Source organism: Artemia franciscana, unplaced genomic scaffold (genome assembly GCF_032884065.1).
Source record: "Artemia franciscana unplaced genomic scaffold, ASM3288406v1 PGA_scaffold_200, whole genome shotgun sequence".
Taxonomy (NCBI): Eukaryota; Metazoa; Arthropoda; class Branchiopoda; order Anostraca; family Artemiidae; genus Artemia; species Artemia franciscana.
In genome coordinates this window covers 53,332-72,712 of record NW_027062644.1, presented here as the reverse complement: position 1 = coordinate 72,712, position 19,381 = coordinate 53,332, and the positions used below count along the sequence as shown (strand labels likewise).

General features: G+C 35.0%; 1 protein-coding gene across 1 annotated transcript; it reads left to right on the top strand.

Moving 5' to 3' along the window:
• Positions 1-5,573: 5,573 nt before the first annotated feature.
• On the top strand, positions 5,574-8,659 carry LOC136041390 (uncharacterized). Its single transcript, XM_065726044.1, has 2 exons — positions 5,574-5,857; positions 7,701-8,659. Exons 1-2 carry the CDS (start codon positions 5,843-5,845, stop codon positions 8,562-8,564), a joined length of 879 nt encoding a protein of 292 aa, XP_065582116.1. The 5' UTR covers positions 5,574-5,842; the 3' UTR covers positions 8,565-8,659.
• Positions 8,660-19,381: the final 10,722 nt, after the last annotated feature.

Below are 19,381 nucleotides of genomic sequence, written 5' to 3'. Positions count from 1 at the left end.
AGAATAGGTAGATATGTCAGCAAACAAAGATTAGAATATTGGAAGCTACAGCGATAACAGTTGTCATATATAACTCTGAAGCATGGGCGCTCCGAAAAGCAAATTAAGATTTGCTAGATGTTTTACAGAGAAATTGCCTACGGATTATTCTGGGTACCCGGCTGACTGACGGTATTTCAAACAGTAGGCTGTACGAAAAGTGAGGTACAATACCGCTTTCTGAGGCTATAATGAGAGAAAGGTTGAGATAGCTAGGGCACGTTCTGCTGATGAAGGATGACAGATTGCCGAGGATTGTCCTTTTCGGTCAACCGTCTAGGGCCAAAGCGAAAGCATATCGCCCACGGTTGGAGTAGGAGGATGTCATAAAGAAAAATTTAAAGGAAATCAGAACTTCCTGGAGGGTGTAAAGAGGGAGGCTTTGATTGGATGGAGGAGGAGCGCGCATAGCTGACTTGTCCTCAGTCGGCTTGGTGCTGTAATGAATTGCTAGTAGTAGTTGTAGTAGTTTACACCTTAGTTTTCCCTGAAAAATAAAATTTATACCCTTTTCTGTCCCTAGGACATTGTATCTTGATACCTTGACATCTTGATATTTTGTCCATTTCTACAGCCTGGACGCATTAAAATTATTTTGATTTAGTTCAATAGTAACGGCAATACTAGTAGAAGTAGTAGCAAAATTGGTAGTAATGGTGGTGGCCCTAAAAGTGTCAGCTTAATACCCTCTGGTGTCGCTGGTGTATTGCTAATACAACCCTTCAATAACCTAAACGTACACAGCATGTTCTGATTCAGTCCAATACCCCCCTGACCGTTCCTTGAAAGTCTTGTTAATACCCTTAGCGTTAGCAATAGTATTAGTAGTTGTAACAGTAATAGTATTCACGTTGTCTTTTTAGTCTAGTTCAATCTCACCTCCCCATACCCTGATAGTTTCGGCTTAATAATTTAATCCATTTCTGAGATATTACTGACACACCCATTTGGTAAGCATTAACATAGTGTGCTTTGATTTAGCCTAATATCCCTTTTTAACAGTTCCTGAAAGTTCCAGATTAATGCCAATAGCCTTAGTAACAGTATGGCTAACAGTAGTAGCAGTACTAGTAGCGCCACTACTACTTGTAGTAGCATTTTTATTGGTTCAAAATACCACTCAACATGTCCAGAAAGTTTCAACCTAGTACTCTGAGCCGTCCTTGAGAACTTGCATACACATAGTATTTCAACTTAATTCAACATCCGCTTCAAGATTTCCTTAAAATTTCTCCTTAACATCCTTAGCCTTAGTAGTAGTAGCAGTAGTAGAAACATCAGTAGCAGAAGCAGTAGTAGCAGCATGCATACAGTACCTTTTACCTGGTTCAATATACCTCTCAGCCTGCATGGAAAGCTCCAACTTAATACTCCAATGTGTTCCTGGGATATAGCTGTTACGCCCCTTTAATAACCTGCATCGACATAGTGGGTTTCAATTTAGTTAAATATCCTTTTCAGCATTTCCTGACACTTTCACCATAATACCCTTAGCTATAGCAATACTACTAGCAGTAGTCGTAGTAGAAACAGTAATAGTAGTAGAAGAGGCATACAAATTTTGCATTTTGGTTAGTTTAGCATCCCCCACAACAAATCCTGTAAGTTCCAACTTCATGCTACAAGCCGTTCCTGAGATATTGCTGATGTACCTTTGTGGTGTATGTTTTCATTTAGTTCAACCTGTACCTCAATATTCTTTGAAGTTTTCACCATCACCTTAGCCTTAGTGAAAATAGTAGTTACAGAAGTAGCAGTAGGAGTACTAGTAGTAGTATTAGCAGTACTAGTGGCAATATTAGTATGCACATACTGCCTTTTCTTCAGTCGTACATCTTCCTCATCATGCCATGGAAGTAAGCCAGACCGTTCTAAGATATTGCTGATGTGTCCTTTTGACAACCGGTATGCACATATCGTGTTTGATCTAGACTAAAGTAAAACAGTTCAAAATAGGGATGAAACCTTTTAATTGACAGTGAATAGATATAAAATTATTTAACTGGATATTTCGAACACATATACAGTGTTCATCATCAGCAGTAAAACTGCCGATATTTACTTTCGTCATGGAAAGGCAGTGTGGTCTTCGAAGTTATCTAGTTTGATCTAGTAGCAGTAATAGCGTGCAAACATTGTCTTTTTGTCAATGGGTCATCCCCTTCGACATTCCCTGAAAGTTCCAACTTAATATCCTAAACCATTCCTGAGATACCCCCTTTTAACAACCTGCATGCAAAGAGTGTGTTTTTACATTTCCTCAAATTTTCACCTTAACATCCTCAGCCTTAGTAGTAATCGTAATAAAAACAGTAGTTGTACCAGTAGTAGTAATGTTGGTGGTAGTAAAGCAGTAGTAGTAACATGCACATATTGTCTTTTGGTCAATTGATTATCTTCATCATCATTCCCTTAAAGTTCCAATGTAACACTCTAAGTCATTCTAAGATACGCCCTTTTGACAAACCGCATGCACATAGTATATTTTGATTTAGTTCAACACTCCTCTCAACATCTCCTGAAAGCTTCACCTGAACGCTCTTGGCTTTTATGGGCACAAAAGGTCAAACATGGCCCCTTTCCCAAAAACATGTACTAAATGAAAAAATGGACAAACTATATAACTTACAGCCCTTGCCCCGAAGTTTTTGGCGGGGGGGGGGCTGTCTTTCTCAGAGACATAATTATTGAACCTTTAAACAATGATGAAGAAGATGGCTATCTGAAATTTTTGATAAAATATCTCAGGGAGAAAAAGTACTATGGGGGTGGGGGATGGCTGGTTGCCCTCCTATCACTTTTGACTCTTGAAAGGGCACCAGAAATTTTAATTTTCAATCGAATGAGTCCCTTCTGAAGTTTCTATAGCAACTTCATCCATACGAAGAGTCTTGATGAAAAAAAAAACTTAGTGCCCATTTCGCTATTTACTTAGGCAGCGCCATGAGCGCTGCCTATACCAGTAAGAAAGGAAGGCAGTGGTGCCAATACTGAGAGAGTAGGGAGTATGTGTCTCCTAGAACTTTACCCACCCCCACCATATTTAAAAAATTACGATTTTGGGGTAGATTTTCATCGAAAATTCCCTTTTTTTCGGTATTTTCATTAAAAAACGAAAAGACATGTCAGGTTTACCCCCTCCACTGGATTTTGAAAAACACATTTAGAACCCCTGTCCCCCTCCAAGTTTTTGCAATGCCACTGAAGGAAGGAAAAACTTAATTTTTGATAAATTGGAAAGTACATTGATTTATTCCTAAGCCATGTCATTAAGCCACTATTCCGACGTATTTATATACGCATTGAGAGATATATCATAAATGCGTTCTTAATAACATAATGGATGACTTTCCTTCTACTGAGGTCATAGTGGAACAGAAAAACAGGAAGTGTCAGTAATGCGTGTTCCCAGAAAGAAAATGAACCGTATTGGGGAAATACAAGATTGAGCGCTTCATTATTCTTTTATCTGATGGAAAATATGACGAAGAGGAAACATTATACAATGACAAAAGGAAGTTGAAAAAAGTGAATTTCACAATAAGATTATTTTTCGCCAGCTCTCACTGGTGCCGAAAAAATCACCAACATCATCCAGCGGTTGACGTTTTTTAATATAACCAGTAAGACAAATTAGAGCAATTAGTTAATTAGAGTAATTGACTGGTTGCTTGAATCACAGGTGTTTACAGCTAAACTGGAGGAATATAAGGGTTACAGAACGTTTCAAAACATCACTTACTTTTAAAAGTTTGTTCCCACAAAAAAAAGAAAAAAAAGAAGAAAAAAAACCTACGAGTAAGGAGAGTTCTTGGATGGTCCCTGGGAAGAATATACAAAACTACAAGCATTCACAACAATATTCAAGGAAAATTCCATCGTTTAGTACCCATTTCCCCATTTTTTCTCTATTATGTATTATTTTATTGTAATACCACAAATGGTATTTTTACCCCTTCTGATCGTACCCTGGGTGGAAATAGGGTAGGCTACTCGGTGATAAAATTTTCAATTCTGGTTTAGTTTTTGATTTCCTCAGACTTGAATTTATAGGAAATGACCTTTCAGTCCACTAAATACTGCGTAAATAAAGATTCTGATTTTTCGTCCCTTCTGACCTTGATTGGGTAAAAATGAGTTACGAAGAAGTGGAATTTTCCAACTCTGATTTCATTCTTGATCTCTCCAGACTTGATTCAATAGAGAACAACTTTTCAATTACATATATTTTTCAACTATTCATTATATTATTACAATACCATATATGGTATTTTTACCTCTTCTGACCTCGCCTAGAGTGGAAATGGGGTACTAAGTGATGAACTTTTCCAATTCTGATGTCATTTTTGGTCTCCCCAGACTTGAAATAAAAGGAAACAAACTTTCAATCCCACCAATTCAGCACAAATTAAGATTCTTATTTGTCATCGCCCTCTAACCTTGGTTGGGTGGAATTGGGTACTAAAGGGTGGGATTTTTCAATTCTGATATCATTTTTGGTTTCCCCGGGCTCAAATTAACAGGAAACGACTTACCAATCCAGAAAATGGGTCAACAATTTTAAATTAAGATTTCCCCCTTTTTTTCCTGAAAAAAAGGAGTATTTCTCCATGGCCAATTTTGGATATGTTATTAAGCAGATTTTTCTCAACGTTTTGGTGCCAAAAACAGTTTTGTCGCTCAAATGCCAGGTCAAAACTGTATTTGTCCTGGACTATAAGTGACCAAGTCTCAACTCTTCAACTTCAACTTTAACTTCATTTAACGTAGCAGTAAACAAATTGGGCTACAGTCCCAATTAAGAAGATACGTATAAATACCTGTTAAAATTTCGCAAAAAGAAGTTATACTTTTCTTTACTTTTTTGTGGGGGAAGGGGGGTCCGAACTTTTTTGGCTTGATAAGCTCATAACTTTCTCGGTTTTACAATGTTTGACTGCTTTTATATTGTTAGGCCATCTAAGGGAGGGGGGTCTCTTGCCCTGTCTGACCCCATCTCCACGTAGGGGTTCGAGCATAATTTTGGACATGATGATTTTACCGTGCGCAAGATCAAGTGATATTTCAAACTTTAATGAAGAGCAAATTATTGGAGAAGACGATAAAGTTATTAACTTTTGTGAAGTTAATGTTTTGTAATATATTGAATGAAGATTAATAATAATAAAAAAAATGAAGAGCAAAATAATATGTTGAAGCTTTTAAAGACAGAGATTGATTTTCTGAAAATTTAAATAAATAAAAAAATCTAAAAAATTAAAGTCAGCTGAATAAAATGATCAAATTGGTAAATACCCTATGAGCAGCAAAAATCTTTGAGCAGCAGATCTATTAAATTTTTTTCTGTACCGGTCAAGACGGATCTTCCCTACTTCTACATGCATCCCTGCAAAGGTGATCAGCAAAGACCCACCAATTATACTGAAGGGTTAATTTCATAGAGAAGGCAAAGTCGGCCAGAAAAATTAAATATTTTTTTGTACAACAGAAACTTCGTTTTGTTAATTAATAAATTTCGTTATTTTTCCGCCGTTCCAAAAATACGAAGTCACCAATTCCCATTTTTCTCAAAAACTTAGAAGACGCGTTTTTGGCAGAAGATTTGTTCCTTTATCTTTGTGTCAAGGATAAATCACTGAACTCTAGTACAGCTTGGGATAAATCTCGAATTACGTCAATAACCCGAAATCGTAAACAAAATCTAACCCTTTTGATCTACAAACAAAACATACTCCCAGTATATATACCAGTAACACATAGAAATCTGTATCAGTTGGTCTCAATCAAAGAAAGGGATAGCGAGATGTTCTTTTTCTTAGTAAGTTTTTCCCTACTCTATTGTTGTTTGGCAACGTTAAATGTTCAGCGAAAGCAAAATTTATGTAATATACAAAAATCTGACTTGAAGCAACAAGGAGATATATCCCCCTGGACCCATCTTACGGCTATTCGCATCTGAAAACCGTGATCTTCTAAGAATTTTTGTTTCAAAATTAGGAAGTTTTTATGACAGTACGACATTTTCAACAGCGTTGCTATGTCGAACCAAGAAAATAATAATCGAAATTAATTAGTAAAATTTGACAACGCTTTTCGTCTGTAAAAATCTAATATTTAATTAATCTAATCTAACCTAAATTTTAATCTAATCTAAATTAAATTAATCTAATCTAATAATTAATTAATCTAATAATAATTAATCTAATTAAATTAATCTTATATTAACGATTTTTTGATTCCCAAAGACAGCTAAAGCTATGTTCTTAAGCTGTTTGGTGTATTTTTTGTTTATTTTTGGCATTTTTTTTTCACTTTTTTATCCAGGTTTCTTTTTCTAAATTTAATACCCATTCCTATAATCTAAACTATAGGGGTGACTAAACAGCGTTATTCGCGTGTTGAAAAGCAAAGCCGGATTAGCCTTCCATTGATATTCGTGATCAACAGAAAACTATCAACTTTATTCGCGAGAAAACAAGGATTGGCTATTTTAGAAAGCAAATTTCGTCCGACAGTGTGTACAGTTTCTTTCTAGTAGTTCTTAGCGCTCAATTTAAATCATTACTCTCATGACTAGAATAAAACTCTTAATTTAAAATCTTTTCTTTATTTTGCGATTAATAACTTCAAGAAATGATTACTATTTTTTTAAACTATGCAAAATCATAGCTGAAATCAATTAATAACACTAGTTTATCGAGCAGTATGTATATACATATATACACATATTTATATACATACACATGTGTATATACATATATATATACATATATATATATATATATATATATATATATATATATATATATATATATATATATATATATATATATATATATATATATATATATATACATATATACATATATATATATATATATATATATATATATATATATATATATATATATATATATATATATATATATATATACATATATATGAATATATATATATATATATATATGAATATATATATATATATATATATATATATATATATATATATATATATATATATATATATATATATATATATATATATATAAAAGTAAATAAATATTCATAAATAATATATAGATAAATCCTCATCATCTTGGCGATCCTACATGGTGCTAAGACCGGGTTGCTTTTGAAATAAAAGAGGACATTTAAGACACTGTTTCCACTTTTTAAATAGAGAATAGAGATCCTCTGGGGCAAATTCTGGAGATGTAAGACTGCCCTCCACAGTACACCTTCCACTGCAGCCAGGTACGGTTAATACCATACAATCGACTTTAAAATAAAAGAAAATGGTATTTTAATATTAGAAAATAACAGTTCCATAATCTTAATTTGTAGATAGCGTCAAGTTGCTTATATCAAGTTATAAGAACAAATTAAGATTTGTTCTTTAACTGAACTTTCAATGTTCATTCACTGAGTCAATTGGGTTAAGGTAGTTGTTACAGCAAAAAAATCTCCCGCTATAAATCTCAAGTTGGTAACATGATTAAACAAAACAAAAACTAATACATAAACTAAAACGAGAACCGATCATTTTCCCCTACTTCCATTTTTTTTAATAAACCAAATGAATAGCAGTTAATAATCTTGGAACTTTTTCCAGCGACACTATTTCTATGAAACAAATCATAAGTTATACATTTTTTTTACAGGCCGTCGTATACGCAGCTTTGACTTGCTCATTTGCCGCACCTTCTTATTACGGGTATGCACCAGCAGCAGATCAAAGCGCGTACGCACCAGCTACATCATACGGCGGTTCAAATCTCAGAGCACCTACCATGGATGAAATGAAAGAAATGCCAACAACCCAGCCTCCACCACGGGATTATCAATTCAGCTATAATATCAACGATGAGATGTCTGGGTCTCTAAACCAAAGAGTCGAGCAACAAAAGAACGGTGTGATTACTGGAGCGTATGCCTACACAGCACCAGACGGAAAACTAATGACAGTAAACTACGTTGCTGATGATAAAGGCTATCGTCCAGTAATGAGTGAAGCTCAAGCACCAGTCATGAAAACAAACACCGCCTCCACCTACACCATGAGCCTACCGGACTCAGTTGAGCAAATAAAAGTATCAATTACTCAGCAAGAAATGGAAGCAATGCGAAACAAAGTACAAGAAAATGAACAACCACTAGCTTACGCTCAAAACCAACAAAATGTACCAATGAAATACACTGCCTCTACATATACTGCTGCTGCTGTACCAGCCATGAGGGAACAGGTAAGAACCTACCCAACTCCTCAACAAAGCGCAATACACACACCACATAAATATGATGCTTCTGCATATGCAGCTCCTGCACCAGCTAAAAATGAACCAGTGGAGACCTACCCAGCTATCCAAGAAAACTTTCCTCAAGTATCTGAATCTCCAGAGCAATATAGTGCTCCTGTCAAAGTCAACATTGATCCAGCACAGACCTACAGAGCCCCATCACCAGTCACGACTATAGCTGAAACCCCAATCCAAGCAGAGTCTCGGCCAGCCAGTTATTATAGATAATTCTTTATTTGTATAGATATGTTATTTTTATTTACTCTAGAAATATTTTTGTATCGTTTAAAGAGATGGAATAAACACGTTGTTTTTATTGCAAACACTTAACTAAGTCAGATTCTAATTCCCACGAAATATGTTTCCTAAATAATTTGCAAAAATACAGCACTACCAGAATTCAGACGTACTCGGTGATTTTCTGTCACGGTCAAGACGGATCTTTCTTCTTCTTTTTTTGGCCATTCATGCAATTCTGGCAAGGTTCGATTTCAGAGATTTCGATTTTACTATTTTCTTATTAGTTTTATAATCATAGTTACAGCACCAGCTGAAACTAGTAAAGAGCGAACCACAACCAATAATAACCAAAAGTTAAAAAAAGCGTTTTGAAAAAAAAAACTGCCTAGTGAGATAAAACAGCCATTTGACACTGATTCAGGAATGGTAACCTTTATTTCGATTCATCTTAAAAGTAAAATTTTGGTAGGAAGTGAAATTTATGGTAAAACTGAAATCCCTCGAAAATTCCAATAGATCGAAATTAAAAATGCACCATTGGAAACATCACGGTTGAAGACCCTGAATTGGGAATTATAGTCCCCACATTGAACAGCAAGGAAAATCATTTTTGAATCGGTAGCACTGAGGTCTCTTTTCTAAGGACTAGCGGGTTACCAGAACATCATAGAGATATGTTTAATGGCTCATTTAGAATCTTTTTTAATATGTACGTGCTTCATATAAACTTTGCCATCTGCAAGTGCCATATGACACTAAAAATGGCACTTTGTGCCATTTGTTAAGGGATGAGCCTAGCGGGCAGAAAGAACATCGTAGACATACGTTTAATAGTTTTTATTGCTCATATCTATATTCTTCCTAAAAAGACCATCTGCCAGAGACCATTGGCACTAAAATCGGCACTTAAGATGCCATGTGTCCAGTGGAAAACCTGGAGCTCGTGGGCTACGAGAACTGTTTAGAGAGATATTATGGCTGGTATTTAATATATCAATATGATATTCAATGGCTTATTTAAAAGCTATTGCTCATATCTACGTGCTTTTTATCTATTCTACCATCCGTAAGTACCATATAGCCTTGATAATGGAACTTTTGGTGCCACTTCTTAAGTGAAAAATTTGGAAGCATAAAACCGTACCATTCTTATAATTATGGTCCAAAAACCTTAACTAGAGGTTTACAAAAAAAAACTCATGGATAATTTCCCTCTCAGCCCCCTTAGTAAGTTTCATTAGTTCGATGGGAGAATTCGCTATGAACTTTTAGTTTTTAACACGGTCTGTTAACGTTGTGGCTCGCAAAATGATTTTTAAGATATCAAATATTCTTAAAAAGAAAAAATCCATAGAATAACAAATACTTGGGTTTTAAATTTCCGTATGACTGTTCCTTTATTTAATCCCTCCCCTCCCCCTGTTCGCAAAACTTCAGGTTCACCAAATATAGTTTAATGCTCTCACTCTTTACAATAGACACTTTAATCAACTCAATGTTTTATATTAGACAATTACAAATATATTTGCTTTGCCATAGTTCCTGGGAAAAGAGCTGTAAGTTACGCAGTTATGGTCCTAATAAAACCAGTAGATTGAATTCGATCGATCATCAGCCGCCGTAGTTCAGTTACTAAAGTGGTTGGAGAAGTGTAGACATATGGTTCTGGAACCACTCAAAGTTGCATATTCAAAGAAGGATTACTTATTATTATATTTAATTATTCATATGATTTATTTACTTTTTAACTATTTAATAGACATGATAAAACTATTTATAGTGTATATAGATATCATAGTACTAAAAAAACCTATTTGTGTTGCGAGAGCAAGACTTTGGTTTTGTCGTGTTTTTTTTTTCTTTTTTTTCCTATCACCCCGATTTCAGCTTATTCCTGGAAAGTGGTAAGGGTCTAAACTCTGCGGTTTTTACGGAAAATGTGGACCTTAGGCCAGATTGATGAATATGACTGCTTTTTGGAAAGCTTCGTAGAGCTTTTGCCTGGGGCCAAAAAGGAGGATTTTTGCCTGTTCTTGAGCCAGAGCATATAGTGGGTGAAGTGAAATGGAGTTCTATAGCCTATGTCAGAGTGAACTATCTGAAGTTATGCAGTCAAGGTTTCTTTTCATCGAACCATGTTTCTGCTTTCGATTGGAAAGCTCCGTTCTAGCAGGCAAGCATGCAGGCGCCAGTTTCAAATTGAAGATGGATTAAAATCTACAAGTGTTAAATATATGCGGCAGTTACCCGACCCCACAGCCAATATATCTTCTTTGAGTGATAAATAGAAAAATTTACAGAAACAAAAAGTGGGGACCGCAATTGCTGCCATCTATTGTTTCTACCCATTTCTGTTCGTGATTTAAGCTGAGTTTATATTCGGTTTTTCGCACTTGGGATTGCGGTAGAGAAATGACATCAGATGTGCCGATTAAACTTTAAAAGTTCTCTCATTGCTAAAGAAATTAGAGTTTATCCTTTGCTCCTTTCTAAGTGAGGACGTTAGAAACTTGGGTTACGACAAAAAATCCACTTTTGAACTAAGACGGATCGATTTTTTTTTCGACGGCAGTCGATAGCTCTTGATGAGCTGATCAAAGTATACGTCATCCGTTTTTTGGAAAAAAAAAAAACTCCTTCATGAGATATACTTAGACTTAGACTTGACTTAGACTTCATGAGATATACCAGTTTGAAAGTTTAAAGGGGTTGACAACTTCAATAGCAAGGTATACACTGAAACCAAAAATAGGCCGATACCAATAGTGAGACATATAGAGGAGTTTTAAGAAACTGTCAGCTGTTAGCTCATAATCATCTTCGGTAATGAAGGGTTCGCAACTTTTGCTAGTTGGTGTACCTATTATTTGTTTCCGGTGCATTTGACGGTAAGACCAATTTGGTTCCAGTGGTAAGACATGTAGGGGACTTGTAAGTAATAATCGGCTGTTAGACTACAATCACGTTCAGCAATGAGGGGTTTGCAACTTTTGCTAGTTGCAAGTAATTTATTTTGAGATCCTTACAGATTAACAACTTCAGCGTTTGATCGAAGCGAGGAAACAAAACCAAAGCGTTGCTCTCACAACACTTTACTCGGCGAGGCCGAACAAAGGTTGCCGCAACACCTCACGTTGCCTATGCAACATAGATCTATTTGCATTTTTTTCCCTGATACTTTTCTAGTTGTCTAGTTACTTTCCAACTTTTCCTTGTTTATTGCTATTCCACGCCTGTATCTCTAAAGTTTTTTGGTGTTTATCAGAGAAGGGGGAGATTATTTTGGCTAGTGAGGCCTCTGCTCCTACCTCTCATTCAAAAAACCAACAGCCATAGCATTAAATGTATATGATGAATGCCTACCCAGATATTTTAAATTTTTTGAAAATTTTCTTTTTGATCCTCTCAAAGTGGAGGTATCTTTTTGTGGATCCTCTAACCCAAACTCCAAAAAGTTGTAAAAAAGATAAAAAAAATAAAAAAGACAAACTTATAATATATACAGTCTACAGCCCTTTAGTATACCCCTTTCTTTATTTAGTTTTGTTCCTTTGCACTAAACAATACTTACATTCTGTAAATACACCAAAATCTCTCCTACTATATTTTATAAAGTTGTTGACAGATCTTAGATTTCTATCTTTTGGATTTTTTTTTTGTTAGTAACAAATAGTATTTTCCATCAAATAAAAGATAACGAAGCGCACGATCTTAAGTTTCCCCAATATGTTTCATTTCCTTTCTAGTAACTTTGACCTTGGTAAAAGGGAATTTATCCATTATTTATTAATAGTCTCTTATTATTACTTACTAGCCAAAAAGTGTGACGGACCAACGGTGATATATATATATATATATATATATATATATATATATATATATATATATATATATATATATATATATATATATATATATATATATATTCTTGTGAACATCGGAATCGGAAACGAATTGCTCCGATTGAGAAAGAAGAAAAAAAAGAACCTAGAACGAAGGAGAATTCTTGGAAGGTCCTTAGAAAGAAGTTCCCTGCACTGATACACTGGATATGATGCCCCAAGAATCTATTTTTTAACGGGAGTAAAATGGCCTCAGCAACTGCTCTAAAACTACCAATGTACTGTTTAACTGAGAAAAATAAAAGGGATAACAATGTTAAATGTTATTATGGATAAAAGAGCCTCCTTCGTAGATGCGGAGATCCGGGAAATTAGACAAAAAGAGATTTGTTCGAAAGTCGCAAAATATGGATACGACAGGATTTTAGGAACTAAAACATATATTACCGTACTGAAAATCGATTGGAGTGCCTGGAGGAGATTTTTAATTAGTTGAGTGATAATTGAATTAATTATTATTCAATTTAATTGACAATTCACTGTAATTGATTGCTAAAAGAAAGGTTTTCTAATCGAGAGAGTTAATGACGGAGGGACAGCACTTGCTTCTACCCTATATTTAAAAAGTACATGTTTTTAGGTATTTTCTTTGAATAAAATGTCTTACTATATTTTCATCAAGAAAATTAAAAAAATTACCCACCCTCCTAGATTTTGAAGAACAGACTTTGCCCTTTACATTACCGTGCACAGACGCGGCATTTTCCAATGCCATTTTTAGGCTAATTTGAAAACGCAGGAAGTTTTGATTCCTAGCCAACAGTCTAAATGATTCCTTTAATTTTGCTTGGTAATCACAGTGCTTAAGCAGAGCAAAAAAAAAAACCCAAATTACATTTTGTAAAATGTAAAATAACCGAAATTTGTCATAGAACATAATCCTGATTGCAGTTTTGAATTTATAATCTAAAAATTCAGTTAGGATCATCAAATGGGTTTTTATTATTCACGAAATGTAATCATCTAACAACCACGTGGATTTTAACACTTCTTTGGAGCACTGAACAGTGTTTCCACTTATTACCGATTTTCCAGGAGATATACCGAATTTCCATCTCTCGACAAAAAAAAGAAGATACAGAAACTACCGAAGATCTCCAGAAAACGTAATCCCCAGAAAATATTGCTTTGTGGTCATTCTTTTTTTTACATGGCTGTTGTCTGTGGTCTTTTAGGGATATTTTCTGGAAAAAAAGAACACAGTCACGTCACAGGCAGTTGAGAGAGCACGATTTGAATTTGTTGGCACATGTTTGAACATTGCCCACTATGCATTTCACAGTGGTTGCATTGGTTTTCTATTCTTAATCCTTTAAACACCTTCAGGGTTTGTAATTATTTCAATCCACAAACTAGCCACTGGTGTTGCCTAGCATAATGAAGATCAGAACTAAAATTATATGGGTCTAGCTGATTCAGTAAGTTCAAAGTGGTCCAAAGTTACTAAAAATTGAAAGAAATACGACAAAAATTAGACTCTTCCTGTAATCAAACAGTTCGTGGTAACGAACTGTAGTAAGGAGCGACCCGGCTCAATAGAAACCAAAACTCTAAAAAATGGAATTTTGATACCAATAGCTACATCAAAAGAATCGCATTTTAATACTGATTTTAAATATATAAGTTTCTTCAAGTTTAGTCTTACGCACCAAAAGTTACGAGACTGAGAAAATTTGTGTTATTTTAGAAAATAGGGGGAAACACCCCCTAAAAGTCATAGAATCTTAACGAAAATTACACCATCAGATTGAGCGTATCAGAGAACCCTACTGTAGAAGTTTCAAGCTCCTATCTACAAAAATGTGGCATTTTGTATTTTTTGCTAGAAGGCAGATCACGGATGCGTGTTTATTTGTTTTTTTTTTCTTTTTTCTTTTTCTCAGGGGTGATCGTATCGACCCAGTTGTCCTAGAATGTTGCGAGAGGGCTCATTCTAACGGAAATGAAAAGTTCTAGTGCCCTTTTTAAGTGACCAAACAAATTGGAGGGCACCTAGGCCCCCTCCCACGCTAATTATTTTCTCAAAGTCAACGGATCAAAATTCTGAGATAGCCATTTTATTCAGCGTAGTCGAAAAACCTTATAACTATGTCTTTGGGGACGACTTACTCCTCCACAGTCCCCAAGGGAGGGGTTACAAGTTACAAACTTTGACCAGTGCTTGCATATAGTAATGGTTATTGGGAAGTGTACAGGTGTTTTCAGGAGGATTTTTTGGTTGGGGGGAGGGGTTGAAAAGAGGGGGAACTTTCCATCGAGGAATTTGTCATGGGGGAAGAAAATTTCCATGAAGGGAGCGCAGGATTTACTAGCATTAGCATTTACTAGCATTTTTCAACAATGAAAAAATAAATATGAAAAAGTTTTTTTCAGCTGGAAGTAAGGAGCAGCATTAAAACTTAAAACGAACAGAAATTATTACCCATATGAGGGACTCACCTCCTCCTAATACCTCACTCTTTACGCTAAAGTATTTTTAGTAATGTCAACTATTTATTCTACGGCTTTTGTGATTCAGGGGTCATTCTTAATGAATTGGGCCAAAATTTAAGATTTAGTGTAAAGTCAGAGGTACTGACGAGGGGGTGAACCCTCTCATATATGTAATAAAAACATGAGAATAAAAAATTCTTTACGTAAGCTAGTTTATAAGTTACGTATATCTTTTACTAATAAAAAGATTCGTAAAAAATTAAAAGTTCTGCCTTTTTTATTAACCAAAAAATTGGAGGGCAACTAGGCTTCCTCCCCCACGCTTTTTTTTCTCAAAATCATTCGATCAAAATTATGAGAAAGCCATTTAGCCAAAAAAAAATAAAAAAAATGCAAATTTCGTTTTAATTATTTCTCTGCGGAGAGCCAAAATCAAAACATGCATTGATTCAAAAACGTTCTGAAATTAAATAAAAAAATAAGTTTTTTCAACTGAAAGTAAGGAGCGACATTAAAACTTAAAACGAACAGAAATTACTTTGTATATGGAAGGGGCTGCTTCCTCATCAACGCCCCGCTCTTTGCACTAAAATTTTTTACTGTTTTAAAAAGAAGAGTTGAGAGAAAGAGTCAAACTTTAGCGTAAAGAGCGGGGCGTTGATGAGGTAGCAGCCCCTTTCATATACGAAGTAATTTCTGTTCGTTTTAAGTTTTAATGTCGCTCCTTACTTTCAGTTGAAAAAACTTGTTTTTTTTATTTAATTGCTCTCTAGAACTGAAGGCAATAGATGGCTCGAAGAAAACCTCTTTCCCTAGTCTTAAGTGTTGGACTCATTTGAAGTCTTAGTTTGTCAGTCATATATTCAAAATCTACCGTTTATCTCGCATTGTATCTCTTTCGCGTATTGCCTTTTTTGTTCATTTCTTAGAGCAAAACGCCTTTTTTCCTTTCCGTTTAATCCCTCATTTTTCCTCGTTTTCCTACCTTGATTTTTACCATAATATCGAAATGACAAGTACTTTAATTGATTGATTAATTCACAATACAAAAAAACAACAACATAATAGCAGAACGAACAACGAATGATAGAACTCCGTTTTGCTTCCCATGAGTCTTTAAAAGTGCATTCTTACTGCTTTTCATAGATTGGTCTTAAACCGTTTTTCAGCAGTTTTAAAAAGCGGTGGGAGACGGATGATCGAAATAATCTCATATAATTTTTTGTTTTAATAAATGTAAAGCAGTATATATACTTGAAAGTTTTGTTAATTGTTATATATTTTTGCAGTTATATGAGCATTAATGAGCTGAGACTTTATGCTTTCCCTTTATCATTCGTGAATAACTATTTGGGAATGGTGGTAAGAAAAATTTTATCCACTTAACCCAGGCTCAATGGTTAAAGACCTGGTGCCCGGAATTCACCCAGATTTTCTGTCACCGTCCTGAACTTAGCGGGCTGCCGAGTGGAGCATGAAAGGGTGAAAAAAAGTAGGGTTTGATGAAGAAAAATGTCTTAATTAAACAACTTTTAAAGTCAGAATGAAATAAAACTACATTTAGTTTCACATTAAATACATTTAATTATTTTTTCGAGCTTCTAGCTGCTTCCCTTTCTGAAGTTCGACAAACTTGATCAACGAAATCCCAGTTTTCTTTCCGGAATAACATTTGGTTCCTATAAGATCTGCTCTTTAAACTTTTATCATTGGTTTCAATTGATGGGATTTTTTTTAACACAACGTGGTTTGCCGATAGCGGACGTCAGAAAATCGCAAAAATCAAACAGTTCATGGTAACGAACTGTAGTAAGGAGCGACCCAGCTCGATAGTAACCAAAACTCTAAAAAACGAAGTTTTGATATCAATAGTTACATCAAAAGAATTGCATTTTAATGCTGATTTTAAATATATACGTTTCATCAAGTTTAATCTTACCCATCAAAAGTTACGAGCCTGAGAAAATTTGTCTTATTTTAGAAAATAGGGTAAAACACCCCGTAAAAGTCATAGAATCTTAACGAAAATCCCACCATCAGATTCAGCGTATTAGAGAACCCTACTGTACAATTTTCAAGCTTCTATCTAGAAAAATGTGGTATTTTATTTTTTGCCAGAAGACAGATCACGGATGCGTGTTTTTTTTTTTTTTTTCCAGGGGTGATCTTATCGACCCAGTGGTCCTAGAATTTTGCGAGAGGGCTCATTCGAATTGAAATTACTATTTTACTGTTTTAAAAAGTCGAGTTGAGAGAAAGAGTCAAACTTTAGCGTAAAGAGCGGGGCGTTGAGGAGGGAACAGCCCCTTTCATATACGGAATAATTTCTGTTCGTTTTAAGTTTTAATGTCGCTTCTTACTTTCAGTTAAAAAAAACTTTTTTTTTGTATTTAATATTCACACAGAAACGGTTCACTGTAGCCTTTGAACCGCAAAAAATATAAAGAGATATTTAAAAGCAAATACAAAGGTTCTAGAAGCTAATAAAAACCTTCAAAGGGTTTATCTATGATAAGCTAAGTGTTTTTATCAAATATTAATGCAAAACTTCAAATGAACATGGTTAGTTTCCCAGTTACTTGCACTTTTTGGTTTTACACAGCTTTCAATTCAGAATAACAGATTCAATTTTCAACGGCTCAATAGAGATATTAAATAAAAAAAACAAGTTTTTTTAACTGAAAGTAAGGAGCGACATTAAAACTTAAAACGCACAGAAATTACTTCGTATATGAAAGAGGCTGCTTCCTCATCAACGCCCCGCTCTTTACGCTAAAGTTTGACTCTTTCTCTCAATTCTTCTTTTTAAAACAGTAAAAAACTTTAGCGTAAAGAGCGGGGCGTTGATGAGCAAGCAGCCTCTTTCATATACGAAGTAATTTCTGTGCGTTTTAAGTTTTAATGTCGCTCCTTACTTTCAGTTGAAAAAACTTGTTTTTTTGTATTTAATTTCTGAACTTTTTTGAATCAATGCATGTTTTGATTTTGGCTCTCTGCAGAGGAATAATCAAAACGAAATTTGCATTTTTATTTTTTTTTTTGGCTCAGTGGCTTTCTCATAATTTTGATCGAATGATTTTGAGAAAAAAAGAGCGGGGGACGAAGCCTAGTTGCCCCCCGATTTTTTGGTTAATTAAAAAGGCAACTAGAACTTTTAATTTTTCACGAATCTTTTTATTGGTAAAAGATTTACGTAACTTATAAATTAGCTTACGTAAAGAACTTTTGTATTCTCATGTTTTTATTACATATATGAGGGGATTCGCCCCATCGTCAGTACCTCGCTCTTTACACTAAAGCTTAAATTTTATCCCAATTCATTAAGAATGACCCCCTGAATCACAAAAGCCGTAGAATAAGTAGTTGAAATTACCGAAAATACTTTAGCGTAAAGAGCGAGGTATTAGAAGGAGGTGAGCCCCTCATATGGGTAATAATTTCTGTTTGTTTTAAGTTTTATTGCTGTTCCTTACTTCCAGCTGAAAAAGCTTTTTCACTTTTATTTCTTAATTGTTTTTTTTAATAATGCTAGTAAATCCTGCTCTCCCTTCATGGAAATTTTCTTCTCCCATTACAAATTCTCGAAGGAAAGTTCCCCCAGCATATCCCCCTTTTCTCAACCCCTCCCCCAAACCAAAAAAATCCTCCTGAAAACGCCTGTATACTTCCCAATAAGCATTACTATATGTAAGCACAGGTCAAAGTTTGTAACTTGTTGCCCCTCACACGGGGACTGTGGGGGAGTAAGTCGTCCCCAAAGACATAGTTATAAGGTTTTTCGACTACGCTGAATATAATGGCTATCTCAGAATTTTGATCCGTTGACTTTGGGGAAATAATTAGCGTGGGAGGGGGCCTAGGTGCCCTCCAATTTTTTTGGTCACTTAAAAAGGGCACTAGAACTTTTCATTTCCGTTAGAATGAGCCCTCTTGCAATATTCTAGGACAACTGGGTCGATACGATCACCCCTGGGAAAAAAAAAAAAAAAAAAAAAAAAACAAATAAACACGCATCCATGATCTGCCTTCTGGCAAAAAATGCAAAATTCCACATTTTTGTAGATAGGAGCTCGAAACTTCTACAGTAGGGTTCTCTGATACGCTGAATCTGATGGTGTGATTTTCGTTAAGATTCTATGACTTTTAGGGGGCGTTTCCCCCTATTTTCTAAAATAACGCAAATTTTCTCAGGCTCGTAACTTTTGATGAGTAAGACTAAACTTGATGAAACTTATATATTTAAAACCAGCATTAAAATGCGATTCTTTTGATGTAGCTATTAGTATCAAAATTCCATTTTTTAGAGTTTTGGTTACTATTGAGCCGGGTCGCTCCTTACTATAGTTCGTTACCACGAACTGTTTGATTTCAACACAGCCTTTGAACCGTTGTGACAGATAAAGTTGCAACAAAAAACGGAAGAAATTCGACGGATCACATAAAGACGGCCGTTTTTGCGGGAAATCGCAT